The 18,420-nt window shown below is 36.1% G+C and overlaps 1 protein-coding gene across 9 annotated transcripts in view; it reads right to left on the minus strand.

Annotated features, from left to right (window-relative positions):
* Positions 1–471: 471 nt before the first annotated feature.
* The window catches only part of Csnk1a1 (casein kinase 1 alpha 1), a 49,130-nt gene continuing 31,181 nt past the window's right edge, over positions 472–18,420 (minus strand). For 2 of the 9 annotated variants that reach the window (XM_070036369.1, XM_070036373.1), the window contains 6 exons: positions 15,738–15,877; positions 14,859–14,937; positions 14,087–14,161; positions 12,085–12,191; positions 10,608–10,720; positions 472–2,976 (listed from right to left, as the gene is read on the minus strand). In XM_070036369.1, coding sequence (XP_069892470.1) covers positions 2,969–2,976; positions 10,608–10,720; positions 12,085–12,191; positions 14,087–14,161; positions 14,859–14,937; positions 15,738–15,877 — 522 coding nt within the window. In that variant the 3' untranslated portion in view covers positions 472–2,968. Of the gene's footprint in view, positions 2,977–8,697; positions 8,825–10,566; positions 10,721–12,084; positions 12,192–14,086; positions 14,162–14,858; positions 14,938–15,737; positions 15,878–18,420 lie in introns of those variants that run through there. The other 7 variants (XM_070036366.1, XM_070036371.1, XM_070036365.1 and 4 more) reach the window with 6 other exon arrangements.

Consider the following 18,420-nt stretch of genomic DNA (forward strand, 5'->3'; position numbering starts at 1 on the left):
GTTTAAAAACTGGCAAAGAACCCAGAATATTATTACATACCAGTTTGGCTCAAAAAAAGCCTAAGTGTTCCAGATTAGCTGGGAAGGAGCCACAACTCAAGTTCACCTACATTGAGCACTGCTTAATTTTCAGCTGGGCGAAAAATGTCTAGGCCAGGCCTTAGGAAATTCTTCATTGCTCACTCTAAAAAGTTAAGTGTTCTTGGCATGTCTACAAATTTTAGGGAAAATTTGCTCACTAGATCCTAACATCCTTACACTTATTACTGTTATGGAATTAAGTTTACAGCATTACAGTATGTTCTGCTTGAAACATTTAATATTATTAACATGGAAAGGCCCAGTCAGCAGTAGTGAAACCCCTTAGTAAAAAAATATGTAGACGGGAAACTTGTAAAAGCATGACTCCAAATATCTGTTTGTAGGTTATAGTAGTTATAAGCACAAGCATTTGGGAGGAGATAACCAGTCTCTCCCTTCATATATTCTTTTTTATTTTCTCGTTATACCTTCCCCAAACAGACATTCAACAATAGATAGAATGGCCATCTCCCAACAATGGAAAGAAAAAACAAAAACAAAAACACCAAAAACAAAAAAAAGTGACTCCCCCCCAATGGGCAAACAAATTAAAGAGGGTAACCTAGAGTTCAGCCGAATAAGCCACTGTGGAGCCTTTAGTAGTGAGGTCTTCCAATGTCAGAGTGATGTGTCTTCAACTTGTATCATTTTAGTGGAAAAACATAATTTAGTTTTGGTGAAGTGAGATTCATCTCCCGACAGGATTGTTAACAACATTCACTGAATTTCACATTCTTCTTTTGTGAACTGTGAAGAAAATGAATGGTAGCTAGAGGATCAATGGGATTTCCAGCTTCAGCTGCAGATGGAAGGACAATATACCAGGACAAGAAGCCTGCATCTGGATTTACAAAGCTGACAGCGGTTTTAAATCTGCAACTTAATTACAAACCAACTACACCATACAACTTTTTCAAATGGCAAAAATACAAAAACGTGTTACAAAAATATTTCAGAAAAAGTGCATAGTCTAAGTGCATAGTAAATAAAAGCACTGGAAAATATCTTGCTAGAGGGAGTTCAGCTAGGAAAAGTTACCACCAAAGCGAAAGTTTTATTTTACACAAACTATACTGAAAAATAGCTTTATGAGACTGACTTCTGGCTAAAAGTATCAAAGGGTTTATTTGTCAACAAATACCTTAACTGACAGGATGGTTAGAAAAGAAACAAAGCAGCTGCCTACCCCCGAAGTTCAGACTTAACTCAGTTTTCTTCAGTATTATAGTACTAACATATCCTTTAATGGCAGAACGTGGCAATCATGAAATTATTGCTAAAGTGGATTTCAAATTTAGAAAAAAAAACAAACAAAACAAATTGAACCGACACCATCTGACCAAACACATCATTTTACAGTGTTTTCAAGGTTATTTGACAAAATACCTACATTTACACAATAGGCTCCTGGCAACATTTTCAGACAAATGTTCTTTTAATTTATCCTGACATGCTATAAATGAATAAGTTACACTATTTGATAAGAGTTATTGTCAATAAGTTTTCCTTTCTTTTCAATCAGAAAGAGTACACAGTAAGACTGAGAGGAAGCACACACGCACACACGGGGGACCTATAGAAGCGGGTTGGGGCTATAGGGTCAACAACCACTTGAACTTCACACAGAGGACACTGTCCAGGGGATAAGTCTACTGCTTACAGCCATTTCACAAGTACTTCAAAGAAAAATATTCTGTAGTTAAACCCTTTAACGCTTTTAATTCTTTTTCAAAATCAGTCCAGCTGCTCATCAGTGGCAGCAGAAGTTACAATGCCAATTTCCAGCAGCTGCAGTACTAAGTACTGTGCCTGCTAGTCATTAAAAAAAGAGAGTGAAAGAATGCCTTTTCCCTTTAGACTAAAAGAAAAAAAAAACATTAAAAAATGAGAATTTACACACTAAAGCTTGACCAGCTTGCAAAGGAATATCATGAAACAAATGGCTTGAATTAATCTATCAAAATATGGGGACACTTTTACTTCATAGTCAGCAAGGCATTTTGTTGTTCCTTAAAAAAATCTCAGAAACAGTTTTTAGTTTTTAATGAACTTGTAAACAAAAAAGCTCCCATTTCAAAATAAAAACAAAATCCCGATCATATAGATGTTTACAGTGATTACATTTATCTAAGCAACATACATACATGTTCAGTTGTAAGATGTTAACTAAATTTCTGTGACAAATATGCTTTTTGTTTTTTTAATACCAAGAACATTATAGAGTTAATGCAGAATCCTAAGGATAATCTAGTAGTCACTAAGTTTTCTTAAGTCTTCACTTTAGATGCTGTTATTTCTAGCACAGGTAAGCAGGCAGAGTCTTTCATATGCTCAAACACTGGAATCTTTGGTTGCTACCATGTCAGCTGGCTTGCAAACAAGAAGCCAACCATTGAAAGAATGTTTTAAGTGAACAACTTGCAAACCGCAGCGATGGACACCCTAAGAACGCACAATTGTGAGCATTTACAACCATCACAACTGTGGCTGAAGACTGTTCATGCCGTTCTTCTGAAATGAGATCTCAAAGCAGTATAGTTCAAAATAAAAGGTTTTAACAAAAGATTGGCATATGCACAATTTCTCCACCAATTTGTGTGTGTCAACCATTTAGTTAACTTTTCCACTTGAAAAAATGCAATAGAAAACCAGACACCATGTTTCACTATCTCAGTTAATATTCACAATTACAGCGGCTACAACTCAGGACATAGCATCACCAATGCTGCCCGGAGCCAGTTTATACTGAAATTAAGTTCTTTACACCAAGTAAATGGTTGTCCATAACCACTGGCTAGTGTACATATGAACTAAAATTTCTAGATTTGGGGAGAAACAATTGCTGCTCCGATCATCTGCTCTGCTTCTTTTGCTCCTCAATTCATGCTTAGAAACCTATTCAAAAAAATCAAAACAGAAAAAAGAATGTTAAAATTCTGAGCTAGAAAACCATGAGTTTATAAATAAAATTTTTTTCTGATTCTCATTAGAAAGAATAAGTAGTTTCCTACACTGAATTAAAGTCTCTACATAGAATTCTTAAGATAATTACAAGTTGAACTCAAACAGAATTGTTTGCTAGATGGTATTTTTAAAACTTGGAAATGCTTTACCTACTAACTAGAGTCACTACTATGAACATGGACTTTTATGTACATTATTTCTGATATAAATTAGGAACCAATGGCAATCTGTAATGTTTTCAAAGCACAACCCTGAGTTGTTGCACTATATTTCTGTACAGAAATACTTTTGAAACTTCTTTATTTCCACTGCTGCATTAAGATTAAAATTTCATCACTAGTTAGAAAAATGAAAAGTGGTATCTTGGTTTTATTTACTTCATGTCCTTCCCCATTGTATACAAGTCCCTCTTATTTCACAAGCATACCCTACAACTTCTTCATAAAGGCATATTTGAATATAGGAACCCTGAAAGTAGTAAGAGTTGTTGTATAATGCAAAGAAATGATTTTTCTTAAGAACTGTTAATATTGTAAGCAAACTTCTCTCACCTATAGCCACTCTGCTATTAATGCCCCTTTTGTCTAACCATTCCAAACTTATACAAGAGATCTAACTGCAACTTCAGCTTTTTCCTAAGTTCCTTAGATGTTTTCATCATTCATGGCTTCTTTTTCTTCTCAAATACTTGATACAACATCTTCTTTGAGTGTCACATGATAAATACTATTTATACTATTTCTTGTAATTTTTTTCACTAGTTAACTAGGAACTTTTTCTTTGGAGACAGAAAAGTCATCTTCAGTCAAATGCATTGTATTAAGCCTTGAGGACAAAGCTTCAAATGCTTTTCTTCTCTTTCTATGGTGCCTAATAAGAATAGGTATTTAAAGGTTGTCAAGTCCATTAAATTTAAAAATCGAAACCATTTTGAGAGTAGACTCCAATTTTATAGGTTAAGAAACTAGGCAAGTTATGGACAGGGAATTATAACCCTTTGATACAACTACTCAATAATAAAAGAGAAACAAGAAAGAAGCACTGAACTAAACAGAAATAACCCATATCCCCTCAAGACTGGGTTCAAGTTATACTCAATTATATTTACATAAAAAATAAAAAACATGTTTTCACAACTACTGAACCTGTGTGTTTTATCATTTACCATTACAGTGAATAACATGACTACATTGACTATTACACCAAGTGGTTTTTTAAGGCACTAACAAACTGAAAAAAGAAATATAAGTTACATTGTCAAGAAAATATTAGAAAACTTTCCTGTCTTGAATTATAGGGAAGTTCTGGATAAGACTTGTATCTGTTCAGAGTTGTTGGGTCAGTTAGTGATTATAATTAATTATGGGATTGTTAAAGGCCAGATTAACAATATTCCTGGTAGGAAACAGCAGCCAAATCCAGATTAGCTCTTCAGGGAGTCAATGGTAGAATACTTCACTGTCCTACAATGTTATTGAAGAAGCAAAAGGCTTGACATGTTCAGCAAATATTCAAGATTCAATCTTCAAGTATTAATAAGCATTCTTTTCCCCAGTGTGCTTTAGTCTTTGACTTCTATCTTGCAGAAAGAATGGTATCTTGGGACTTCAAAAAGTTCAAGAATGCAACTTCAGTCATATCATAAATCCTACTGTTCCTAAAAAGAGAGAGTGGGGGAGAAGTTGGAGAATCAATGTGTTATTAGGAGTTAACAGTTACATTTAAATTTTTTTCCCAATTTTCAACCAGGAAAAAGTGCTTAAAAAAAAAAAAAAAAACAAGCCCAGCGCTGGTGGCTCACGCCTGTAATCCTAGCTACTCAGGAGGCTGTGATCTGAGGAACACAGTTCAAAGCCAGGCCAGGCAGGAATGTCCCTGAAACTCTTATCTCCAGAAAACTGGAAGTGGCACTGTGGCAAGTGATTGAGAGTTAGCTCAGGGACAATACCCAGGCCCAGAGTTCAAGACCCATGACAGATAAAAAAACAAAAACCAACCCAAACAACAATGTTCTCTATCTTTCAATAGAAAAGATTCATTTTTTAGTATTAGGATTTGAGGAGCCCAGTGTATTTTATTTGAAAATTCACTTCAAATGTATCCAATGGAAAAAAAAAAGAACAGTTATATCGCAGTATGGCTTACAAATTTGGGGTGAGCATTTGAAATTCATTTTGAATATCCATTATATATCATTTAAATTTATTTATCTTGTAGTATATAAAATTCTGTAGTTTGAACTCAAGGTTTTAAGATTGCTGTTGCTTGACTTATGCCTCCGTCCCTTTCTGTTGTTTTTGAGAAAGAAATCTCTTTTTGCTAGTCTGCACAGAATCCTCTTATTTATATTTTCCTATTTACCCTTCCCATGTAGACGGGATGACAAGTGCATACCACCACCACATGCCCATTTTTTTGAATTGATGTGGGGCCAACTTTTTGCATAGGCTGTCCTTGAACTGAGATTCTCCCAATCTCAATCACTTGAGTAGCTTGGAAGATCTCCACCTCTGGAGTAGGTAGGATTACAGGTATGAGTCTCTAAACCAGGCTTTTGATTACAAAAACTTATGCTTGGAGCCTGAACCAGAATGGGAATATATAAAGTTAAAGGAAAAAAAACCAAAAATAACCAAACACCCAACCAGAAACTTTATAATAACTTTCTTCCCAAAAGAAACTAAAAATATTGTGAAAGATATAAGAAACAGATCACTACAAATAATTGATAAATTGAAGTATAAAAGGTACTGATTATCCCTAAACTGTACCAAAGACAGTTTGAGAATTACTTTGTCAGCCTTATTCACAATTTATTCTCCAATAGATTTAGGAGGTTGCTGATTCTTTTTTTTTTTCTTCTTTTTTTGGTTGGTCATGGGTCTTGAATTCTGGGCCTGGGCACTGTCCCTTAGCTCTTCAGCTCAAGGCGAGCGCTCTAACACTTGAGCCACAGCACCACTTTTGGTTTTCTGGTGGTTAACTACTATAAGTCTTATGGACTTTCCTGCCCAGGCTGGCTTTGAACCGAGATCCTCAGATCTCAGTCTCCTGAGTAGCAAGGATTACAGGTGTGAGCTACTGGTGCCTAGCTAGGTTGTTTATTCTTTTTTTTTTTTTTTAATTTTTTTATTGTAAAGATACTATACAGAGGGTTACAGTTACATGAGTGAGGCAATGAGTACACTTCCTCTTGAACATTGTTATTGTTACCCCCTCCATTGTTTTCCCCCTACCATCCCCTTCCTCCCTCCCTTCCCCGAGGTTCTTTTTTTTTTTTTTTTAGGTTGTTTATTCTTAAAACATCTATTCCAAGACAGGTGCTGGTGGCTCACTCCTGTAATCTAGCTACTCAGGAGGATAAAATCTAGGGATTGCAGTTTGAAGGTAGCCTGGGCAGCAAAGTCTGAGACTTCTATTTCCAATAAACCGAGAAAGGGCTGGAGAAGTGGCACTGTGGCTCAAAGAAGCTGAGCCAAAGAAGCTCAGGGACGGTGTCCAGACCCTGAGTTCAAGCCCAGGCCTGGCAAACACACACACAAAATAACAAAATAAGATACCTGTTCCAAATGAATCCTTCTCCAACTGGTAGATGGTCTGTATTATGTCTGTAGAGCAGGGAGGCACAGCAACAGTTATTCTTCTGGGTTCTCTGACAGCTGTCAAGTCGTATCATCCAGACAATTTGACAAGCTGAAAAGTTCTTACAGATGCAGCAAGTTTGAAAACACAGGCTCCAGATCACCTCAAATCAACTCTTGGACTCTCAATCTTCATTTCCTGTTGAATCATTTTTCTCTCCAGCTTTACTGTCCATAGTTAAATTAAAAGCTGCCATAAAGTCAAGATTTCAGCAAGACGTGGTGTCCTGGTACTTCTCCGAACAGACCAGTCTCTCCCAAGTAGGTTAAAGTGTTCCCCTATGATCTGAGTATGCTGCTGACTATCAGGTATGTTCCCGGCAGCAATTATTGAGATCAGAAAAAATTAAGCTTGATGTAAATGATAGGTGAAGCCCAGTAAACACTGGCAGGTAATTAGAAGAAGACCATAGATATGACAAGATGAGAAAATATTTCTAATCTTTTTTATGCCAATAATTTTGACATCCACTCAGGGTAGTTAATATACTGGCTGGGATGGTGAGCAAGTTGGTGACAGTAGCAAAGTGTAGAATTACTATGTGAGGATTTGTCTTTGGCTTTAGTGTTCCTGAAATTCTCCCCTGACCTTGACAACAACTAAAGAAATTAGTTTATTCTTTTCTTTTATTGAGACAGTCTCATGTAGACCTAGGTTGCCTTGAACTCACAGTCCACCAGCATCAATCTCTTTATGTTCCACCATTAACTAGATTTATTTGCATGCATGCACTGGGGCTTGAACTCAGGGCTTTTCATTCTTGCTTGGCCTTTTTGCTGAAGGTTTTGCTCTATCACTTGAATCACACCTCTACTTCTGGCTTTTTGCCTATTAATTGAACTTTTTATTAAAGTCGCCTGAACTTTTAATGTTAGGCTAGCTTCAAACTGTGAGCCTCAGATCTCAGCCTCCTAAGTAGCTAGGGTTTATAGGCATAAGCACCACCATTTGACCACAACTGGATTCTAAATGTCTAAAATGATTTCTCTACCTCCCCCCTGCTCCCCAATTCAACTCAGAGTCTGTGATTGCTAGACTGGTGCTTTACCAGTTGAGCCGGCCCTCAATCCTGAAAAGTGGCTGAAAGTAGTTGGCATGTAAAGAAAAGGGAATAGATCTAGAACAGTGGCTAAGTATGAATTATATATATAATTAACATGATAAAAACAAGTAAGTAAAATTTCATAGTACTTGGGTATTGAAAAGCTAGTATATATCACAATCAACATTAAATGAATGAATTGAAAGTAATCAGGACAAAAATCTACTATCATGTAACAAAGCTCATATTAGCCAAATAAGCCAATCTGTGAATAGAGTGCATTAAGATTCCTTAATTTTTGAAGGAAGAAAGTATACATGTGTGTGTGTATATGTATATATATATATATATATATACATATACACACATTTTAAAAATTATTTTATTTCTTGGCCTCACACTTGCTAAGTGGACATTACAGAGATTAAAGAACTAGGAAGATGTAATATAGTGTTATCACAAATGCAGATACAAAGAAAATATGCTTTTTTATATAGCCTTTCTTAGATACTGGACTCAGGATCTTCTATCTCAGCTTACTAGGATAGCTGAGCACTAACTTAGATACATTACCAAAAAAAGTTTCCAAGATACCAGAGTAGAAACAGTTTTACTGCTGGCATTCTGTAGAGTGGCTTATTTTAGTAGCAAGCAATACTTTAGTAAAAATGTAGAGTAATTCATCTATTTCTTTTTTTTTTTTGAGATGAGGGTTTATATGTAGGTGTCCCCACAGATTTCCCAGACTGGCCTTCAACTCCTAGGGTCAAATGATCTACCTGCCTCAGCCTCCTAAGTAAATCGAACTACAAGCACACACATGCCTTGGACATCCATCTTTGAGAGTAGGCAATGACAGGTAATTATGTGCTGAAAAAAAAAATCTAATTTTTCAGAACTATACAAGTCCATGTTCATGTAGTAATTTTTAACAGCCCTGTGTCATATGTAATTAGATGTTATAACATTTCAAGTTACTTTTGTAAAAAAAATAGGTACAATGCAAAAATAAGGATCAAACTTATGTTTAATTACAATTTTTCTTTTTCAAGGGAACATTCTAACTCAGTGGATCCAACTTCTCATCTTTAAGACCTAAATAAGGCAGGATAAAAATTCTGCTTGTTTATTAAGACACACATAGTAAATCAACAATGAAACTTCATAATTCTTTCTGAAGGCTGCTGAATGCCTGAAGTAAGATGTTCTAAGACAGATGAGATTTCAATCTAATTTTAGCTCTAGAAACTGCAACTCATGACAATCCTATTATCCCAGCTAGCTTTAGGCAAAAGTCATTTTCATTTTATGAAAAAAATCAAATGAACTATGTATGTGTCCACTGTAACAAGAAGTCTTGAGGTTTGAGACTCTATTTTGTGTTATCTAGATTGTGGGAACATTTTCTCAGTAACATTACACCTCATGATGAGCTTATTGGCACTATACTAAGTTATACAATGGTTAAAACAATCAAGAGTGAAAATTAAATTCCAATTTAGATGCAGAGGCAGAACACTGGAAAGCATTAGTGTTTGCTCTAAGATTAAAGCCTAATCATCTAAGAAACCCCTCCTCCTATATTAAAGATTAACTCTGAACCTTCCCTAAACACAGAAATGTGGAAGAGAGTTATCAACTTCATTCCGAATAGATGAGCTGCTGGGATGAGGATAGCATCAGTTAATTATACTTTGTGAAAAGATCCTGAGATCTTCTATTCTTAAATTGTAATACATTAAAAATATATACCAAAAATTAATCTATGAAGACCAAGTTCAGACTAAAGCAGTCATTCAGAAATTAAATAATTAGAAACAAAATCAAAACCTTACCTGCCCACCACTTGCACAAAGCAGGCAGGTATTAGGAGGTAAAGCCCCAGAAAGGGGAAAAGAGAAGCAGAAACGTGAAAGTGGGAGTTGAACTGTATGGCAACAGTGGTTGAGAATGGAACTGTTCCCTAACAGTTCTACTCCTTAGAAATATTACAATTGCCAGAGAAAGAAAGAAAACAGACTAGCAGTTTTATGGCATTTGCCCCAGTTATCTTCAATTTGCAAGGATTAACTACATACATCAATCCCATATTGAACCAGTATAGCTTGGTGTTTGCAATGTATTTCAAAATAAAGCTGAAATTCAAAGAAATCATTTCGAAATCAACTTTTTTTTGTAGTTAAACTAAGAAGTAAAAGATTAACTTTAGGATCAAAAACAATAGGCTGATTTTTGCAGTTATAATGATCGTCTATGAATGAGATTCCCTGCAATGGAGAAGATACAAACATTTGGGGACAATGCCAGACTCACCTCTTGAAATTAGATCACACTCACAATTATTCATTTAAAATACTAAAGCATTAACATGCAAAAAAAAAAAAAACCAACAGAAAGGAAAAACCCTCAACATTGTTAGTCTGAATACCATGGCTTAACTAAATTAATTAAAAATCAACAAGTGTTAGGTCTAGGATTTTGGATTGATTGATAATACCATATTCCCAACACCAAATATTTATTTTGGAAAGGGTTAATGAATGAGTAAAAAAGATGCAGTTGTTAAAATGACCCAAAATCCCAAGAGAAATGATATAATAATATACACACATATATGTATATACAAATATATATACATATATATATGAACAAGGACATTTGGGTTTAAAGTTAGTAGTCAAATTTTCCAAGGACGTCTTTTTTTTTTTTAAACCATACAGCCAATTTTTAAAAAGTATTTTAAAACCACCTCCTTGATCTAACACTGTTAAAAAAATGAATGAATTACCCAATTTGTATTTAATTTTTTCCCTGTAACGTCACTTGGTTCTTGGCTACTAACCTTTCATGTTACTCTTGGTTTTGTCAGTTTGCTTGCCTGTGGGGGTTTGGGCCTGCTGACCCTGCCCACTGGAAGAGGCTGCCTGCTGTGCGGCTTTCTGCTTTAACATTGTCCAATCAAATGTGTAGTCGTATTGGTGGTTCAGGGTCCTGGAAAATAAAAAAAAAAAAATGCAATCCTTCAAACCTGTGTCTAACTAAAAACATGACATACTTTTAAAGCTAGTGAATGAATGCATTCCTTCTCATTTTTTTCTGGGGGTGGGGTAGGGAAATGCAGTTTGAACTCAAGAGTCTGGCATTTCCTAGGTATAGGTAGGTGGTGCTGTCTCCACTCCACTGAGGGCATTCCTTTAGAACATGACCACCTTTTTTCAAGTCTGGTAGCTTATAAAAATTCTCACCCTATAGATAACCTTTTCTTTTTAAACCGCTCAAGTGAATTAATTCCAATTTTTACATGTTATGATCAAGGAAAACTGATGTTACCACTCTGGTCTTTTCAAATACAGGTCACTTTGATTTATTTTATTATTCGGCAGTTGTACAAAGAGGTGACAAGTCAGGGCCTGAGTACAATGTTTCTTGGTCAATGTTACCCCTTCCCATTGTTCTCCCTCATTTTTCCCAACCTATCCCTACCCTAAAGTTCACTTGTTGCATAATGTATGTCAAATAGAATGATGGCATTTGTTCACCCTTTCTCCTTCCATCCACGTGCCCCTTTCACCCTCTCCCAGGCAAAAACATGTTTCTATTTCCAAATATAGGCCACTTTGCAATTTCCCTGAAAGGGCCAGGAATGAAAAGACAACAAGAACTAGAACCGGAAGTCAAGCTGTCAAATATCAGGAGAATATTCTAACAAATATTTCCTACAAGCAAGAGTAGGTAAGAAACTGGAAGTTTTAATTATGAAACTAGAAATCAAGAAAGAGATGCTGGTGCTGGTAGTCCTCTGGGACACATTTTCTGGTACTAAAGGATTATTTTAATTCTTTCTACCACATACAACCTAACAGTTGGTACTAAACAGGGTTTTGTACCAGGACTAGAAAGTTCTATCATCTAAACTGAATCACAACTATTTTGAAAAAAGGTTTTTCTTTTTCTTCTTTTTTTTTGTCGGTCCTGGGGCCTTAACTCTGGACCTGGGCGGAGTCCCTGAGCTCTTTAGCTCAAGGCTAGCACTCTACCACTAGAGCCACAGCACCACTTCCGGCTTTTTCTGTTTTATGTGGTGCTGAGGAATTGAACCCAGGGCCTCATGCATGCGAGGCAAGCACTCTACCACTGAGCCACCTTCCCAACCCCAAAAAAGATCTATCTATGTAGCTCAAACCAAAGCCATCTCAAGCAAATTTGTACTCCTGGATAATAACAATATCAAATAACTTATTTAGGATTTTTATTTATACCAGACATTCTTTAATTTTCAAACAGATAAATTCAGTAGATCCAAGCAATTTCCTTTACTGGAATTTAGTCATTAAAAACAGTTGATAAAGACAGACCTGAAAAGGATGCGAAATAGCTGCCTCAGGTACATGTAATCCGGGGCTTCCTCGAAGCGCAGTCCACGACAATAGTTTAAGTACATGGCAAATTCTGCAGGAAACCCCTAAAGGTTCAGTGTTGAAACAGAGTAACAAATGAAATCTTTTTTTGAGACAGGAAAATAATTTTTAATTTTATTGTTTTTTTTTTTTTTGTCAGTCGTGGGGCTTGAACTCTGGGCCTGGGCGCTGTCCCTCAGCTCTTCAGCTCAAGGCGAGCGCTCTACCACTTGAGCTACAGCGCCACTTCCGAGACAGGAAAATAAAAGTAGTGACAAGCAAATAAAATAGAACTCAGTAGGGTGTTTTAATACTTAGCATAAAGGTAACAAAATAATTGTGTGATTTAATTAAAATTTCATCATCCTACTCACCTCATTATATGCAACACCTTCATAGAAGACAGACCTAACCTTTTCTTATAGCAATGTGTTGCCGGCATAATTCAGATAGACCAGTTTTTAGTTTACTGTATAGTACTCTAATCATTTGAAGGCAAAGGCAAGATGGAGAGCTGTAATCAAACTTTGTCACATGAGGACAAAGAATGGGACATAGTTCTGCTACACTCTGAAGGTGGGTTGTTTTTTTGTTGCCCATCTTGAGGCTTGAACTCAGGGCCTGGGCGCTGTCCCTAAGGTTTTTTTACTCAAGGATAGTGCTCTACCATGCTGAGCCACAGCTCTTCTTGTTTTCTGGTGGTTTACTGGAGGTTAAGTCTCACTCACAGGCCAGGTGCTGGTGGCTCACACCTGTACTCCTAGCTACTCAGGAGGCTGAGAACAGAGGATCATGGTTGAAAGCCAGCTCCGGCAGGAAAGTCAGTGGGACTAGACTGGCTTAACTCAAAGACCCACATGTACATTTTTCCTTCTTCCCCTGTCTTTTTTAACCTGTGCAGGCCCTAAGGCTTGAACTTAGGGACTGAGCCTTGTCCCTGCGCTTTTGTGCTCAAGGCTAGCACTCTACCACTTGAACCACAGCTCTACTTCTGGCTTTTTGAGCCAGATATTAGAAATAGGAGTTTCATAGGCTTTCCTGCCTGGGATGGCTTCAAAACAGGATCCTTAGATCTCAGTCTCAAGTAGCTAGGATAAAGGTATTAGCTACTAGTGACCGGCCCACCTGCCCCTCTCTCCCTCTTAAACTCTGTGTCTGAGCTCTTCACCAAGGTTAGTGTTCTACCACTTGAGCCACAGAGCCACTTCCAGTTTTCTGGTGGTTAACTGAGAGAAGAGTCTCACGACTTTTCCTGCCTGAACTGGCTTTGAACCATGGATCCTCAGATCTCAATCTCCTGAGTAGCTAGGATTACAGGAGTGAGCCATGGGCACCTGGCTCCTTGTCTCTCTTTCTAAGACAAGGTTTCCTTTTACAAGCCTAGCTGTCCCTGAGCTCAAATCTTGTGAAATAGGCATGCTGTACCAAACCTAGCATTTAACTCTTTCAAAGGAGGAGATAGATAATAAGTATTTATTAGGATCCAAATACTTCTCCATTCTAAAGCTACTTGCCTTTCAATGAACCTTGTGATTTCTGATAAATGAGCCTGACTCAAACTGACTTCTGTATTTTTCTGTTATTGGAAAACTGCTATTTGGGACCACTCTATACTCTTCTTTTATATGTACCCTTCCATCCTTTCTCCCCTCCTCTGCTTTCTGAGAATATTCCTATTTCAGGCTCCAGAGAAAACTGTACTACTATGCCCAACTTGGATTCCTCTCTCTCTTCTCCCAATCTCCCCTCCCCAATATATGATTTGGACTTGCATTTGCAAGTGTTGTACCATTTCAACCATATTTACAGTCAAGAATATTTTTTTTTTCCTATAGATGAATAAATTTCTTTCAAAAAGTTTATCTGCTGTTAATTTTTTAAACAGATTACAAAACAAACCAAAGACAAAAATAATCAAAACATAAAACTTAAAAAAGTATTACTCCTTAAGCATATTTACCTTACATAAAACTTCAACAGGAGTAGACATCTTCTTTTCACTAATCTTTTCATATTTTTGTTTCTTTGTTGCAGCCTGAAGAAAATAATTAAACATAAAGATCCCATAAGTGCTATGGAGAAAAACCTTAAAATTTAACTGTATATACAAATAATACCCTACTAGTGACTCAAGATGAGTTAAAAAAGGACAAATTCATATTGAATAACACTTATCTGCACAAGAACTGAACACTGATTATTTCAGTACAGCCATTCAATAATTGCTTTTTCCTTTAAAGGACTAATAGGCTTTTAAAAACAGCTACTAAATTCTGTATCATAAAGATTTATTAACAAATACTAAAACAGCAAAAGTTCTTGTTAGTAAAAAACAAAATGTTCCAACAATTGTACAAATTAGTACCACTCAATGAACACATTTTCCACAAATTGACTCATCTCTAATTAATCACAAAAATTAAAAAACCAGAAGGCCCAGGGCACTGGTGTCTCACACCTGTAATCCTAGTTCCTTAGGAAGCTGAGATCTAAGGATCATGACTTAAGTCAGCCCTGGCAGGAAAGTCCATGAGATGATCATTTCTAATCAACTACTAAAAAAAAAAAAAAAAAATCAAAACAGAGCTGCAGCTCAAGTGGTAGAGTGCTAGCCTTGAGCAAATGAAGCTTCAGGACAGCACCTGCCTGAGTTCATCCCCCCCCCAACCCCCACCCCAAATACATAATAAACTAAACTAAAACAAAATCCTAGTAATCTGAGTCTGATTTACCTTTAGTCCTTGCCATGGCAGACTGGTTCTATTAAAATACATCAAGACATATCCTAATGATTCCATATCATCTCGGCGACTAGAAGAGAGAATGTCCTTTTAAGAACTCACTTTTGGAAACAAAAGTCAATATTATACACAGGAAAAAAAAGGTTCTCATATGAAGATAAGAGACTTATTTGATGTCTTATGCAAGAATGTACTTTTAAAGCTGGGTATTGGTGGCTCACGCCTGTAATCCTAGCTACTCAGGAAACTGAGATCTGGTTCAAAGCCAGTCTGGGCAGGAAAGTCCATGAGACTCTTATCTCCAATTAACCACCAGAAAACCGGAAGTGGCGCTGTGGCTCAAGTGGTAGAATGCTCACCTTGAGCTGAAGAGCTCAAGGATAGCACCCAGGCCCAGAGTTCAAGCCCTACAACCGCAAAACAAAACAAACAAACAAAAAAAAACAACAAAAAAAAAAACCAACCCCCCCCCCCCCCAAAATCCAAGACAGAAAAGGAGCTATATGGCTTAAAGTGTCAGAGTACTAGCCTTGAGCAAAAGAGCTCAGGGACAGAGCCCAGGCCCTGAATTCAAACCCTACAACTGCCAAAAAGAAAAACAAAATGTACTATTATCCCTTTAAAACAAAAAAGACCTGGAAAAGTAACAGGAAGTGAGGCTAATGAAAAATTGTCACCACAGCATTTACTCTTTTTCTAACTTTTCATGACACACTATTTCAAAGAGACAACCTTCAACGAGAAAACAAAGGACCTCATTTAACTGGCTTCTAAGCAGTAAAACAATTAATAGGCATCCTTCAAATCCTCAGCCAAAAGAAGAGACATTCTTAGGCATTGCAAAAAACTAATAAATGTTTTCAAACTCACCTCTGCTCAATACCAAGATGTGCGTTGATACTAGCATATCGAGCAGTGCCAGTGAGGTTTTTATCTTCTCTGTATGGTATGTGTTGCCTTGTCCTGTTGTCTCTGTACTTTTTGGCCAAACCAAAATCAATAAGGAATAACTTTAAAAGAGAAATAAAGAGCCATTAGGTTTCTAGCGTGTGCAATAAATCTTTTTCTTATTTATTAAATGGCATGTATCCTATGTATTCAACTATATCAAAATAACGTATCATAAGTAGAACAAGATAATCAATAGATTCAACACAATAGTTTTTACAACTCATCAGTAAGCAAGTAAAACATACAGTTAAAATCTTGCTGTTTTATCTTTGTTATTTGCATTTCATAGGCCTACCATTATACACTCCGAGCCTATGTTTTTAAGTGGAGAAATGTGCATATGCCTGACAACAACAAAGTTGTCAAGAACACTGTCTGACATAATGAAATCTGACACTTTGTCACTACTGGTAAACAAGAATGGTGTTTCAGAATCTACACAAAAGCTATATTGAATTATCCTTCCTACCAAGGGCTCTTTAGCATAACAAAATCCTATCATTTAAATTAACAGAAACCTAAAAGTCTGATATCGCCAATAAAATCAGGGCTTAAAAAAAATAACTTAATGAAGCATTTGGCATTACATTTTATTATTTTGTACTGATGTGATTCAGCTGAACTTCTGGAAAAATCTAAAAAAAAAGCAAGGAGCATTTCAATTAAGGTAGCTTATAAACTAGCAGTTTAAATAAGCAAGTTAAAACAAAATTTGCACTTTATAACAAAATAGTAGTTTTATCTACATTGTACCAAGGGAAGAGAATCCTTGTAACCTAGCTAAATTTTTCTTAGTAACCCCTTTATTTTCAACTAAAAACAAACAAATAAAAAAAACCCAACCTTATTACATGTTGTATTAAAGTTTTATTTGTAATGAGGATCAAGCTGAACAGGTTTAGTTGGCCTGATTATATGAATATGGCCTTAGACTACTGTTTCTTTGCTAGCTATGTCTAAGTTTAATGATTCTTCTCTTCATTAGGCTATTGGGAATCTTCTGTCACAACTTATAATACTATGATTTTACCTAACACATCATGTAATGATTTAAAAAAAAATAAGCCAAGTTATGGATTTAGGTTTGTAAGTTCTGATCTCTCTTAAGGAGGATGAGGATAAATAATACCTAATTCAGTCAGGCAATATGAACTACTTCTATATGGTAAAAATGGACTTAGAACCAGGCCAAAAATAAAGTATTTTTATTTGGTCTACTCTAAGAATAGAAATTCTTGGTAGAATGTATTAGATAAGGAAAGTTCAAACTCAAACTCTCTTTCTAAGCAATCAAGTTATTTTAGGAATAATGGACAATTAGTTCTATGAAGTACTAACAGAAAACTCACACTGTAAATTTCTCAATGTGTAAACCAGTGCAATATATAAATGAGCAAAAACCACTTGTTAAGCAAAAAAAAATTATGATTAAGAATTCTGCAATTATATTGAAAACAAAAAAATTGCAAAAGGATATTCAGCCTAAAGCTTTAAATTTCCTGTAGGGATATTTTATGGGATTGCTCCCATTAGTATTTTAAAAGGGAACAGCTTTGACAAGATTACATGTGAGTTTCTTTCAAATCTATAGCTCCACTTGTATCTCAATAACCAGGCATTTTTCTCACCATTAAAGATTGGTTTAAAGAAACTATCACTACAGTTCTTTCACTTCTAAGTTGGATATAACATTTAAAAAGAAACAAAAAAGCTGGGTGCTGGTGGCTCATGCCTGTAACCTAGCTACTCAGGAGGCTAAGATCTAAGGATCGTGGTTCAAAGCCAGCCCAGGCATGAAATCCATGAGACTCTTATCTTCAATTAACCACCAGAAAACTGGAAGTGGTGCTGTGGCTCAAGTGGTAGAGCATGCTCACCTTGAGCTGGAGAGCTCATGGAAAGGGCCCAGTCCCAGAGTTCAAGCCCCACAACCAACCAAAATTAAAAATAAAGAAAAAAACCAGAAAATATAAATACTATCTTCCTATGCATGTTAATATTCAATGTAAAACCAAACCTAAAAATGAATTAGTCAATTTAGAAATTCCTAAAAATAAGAATCTTCCCTTATAAAACCTGAATATAAATCAGGAAATCATTTCAAGAAAGGCATTCTTACATTCGGCAAACAACTGAGGAAAACCACTTGGAAAAAAAACAAGTTTTTTAACTACTTAAAGATGTTATTAACCTCCAGATATCTATCAAACTTCTTTAGTAGCTATAGCTGAAAAACTAACATAAGCATGTAAAAGAAGTGTGTTTACTTTAAATATGTGATACCAAGGGTACAAAACACAGTGAAGATGTAAAAAGGCAGAACCAAATGAGGACAATCAGTATTAAACAAGGTTTGCATATGCACAAACAGAGGCATATTTATTTGGTGGGTCAAACTACTTTTTCATAGACTTCCAAGATTTGTGCTTCTTTTAAAGAATGCAGTCCTATTTCCACCAAAGTATATAGATACTATGAGTTAATAACATCTGATAAACTGAGATCATTTTTCCCAGGAACATACTGCTGTCGTGGGGGTGGGGGTGGGGACTGCTCCTACCTGCAACACTAGTTATTCATGAAGGCAGAGTAGTTCAAGGCA

This window comes from Dipodomys merriami, unplaced genomic scaffold (genome assembly GCF_024711535.1).
Source record: "Dipodomys merriami isolate MVZ:Mamm:240054 unplaced genomic scaffold, mDipMer1.0.p SCAF_27, whole genome shotgun sequence".
NCBI classification, from domain to species: domain Eukaryota; kingdom Metazoa; phylum Chordata; class Mammalia; order Rodentia; family Heteromyidae; genus Dipodomys; species Dipodomys merriami.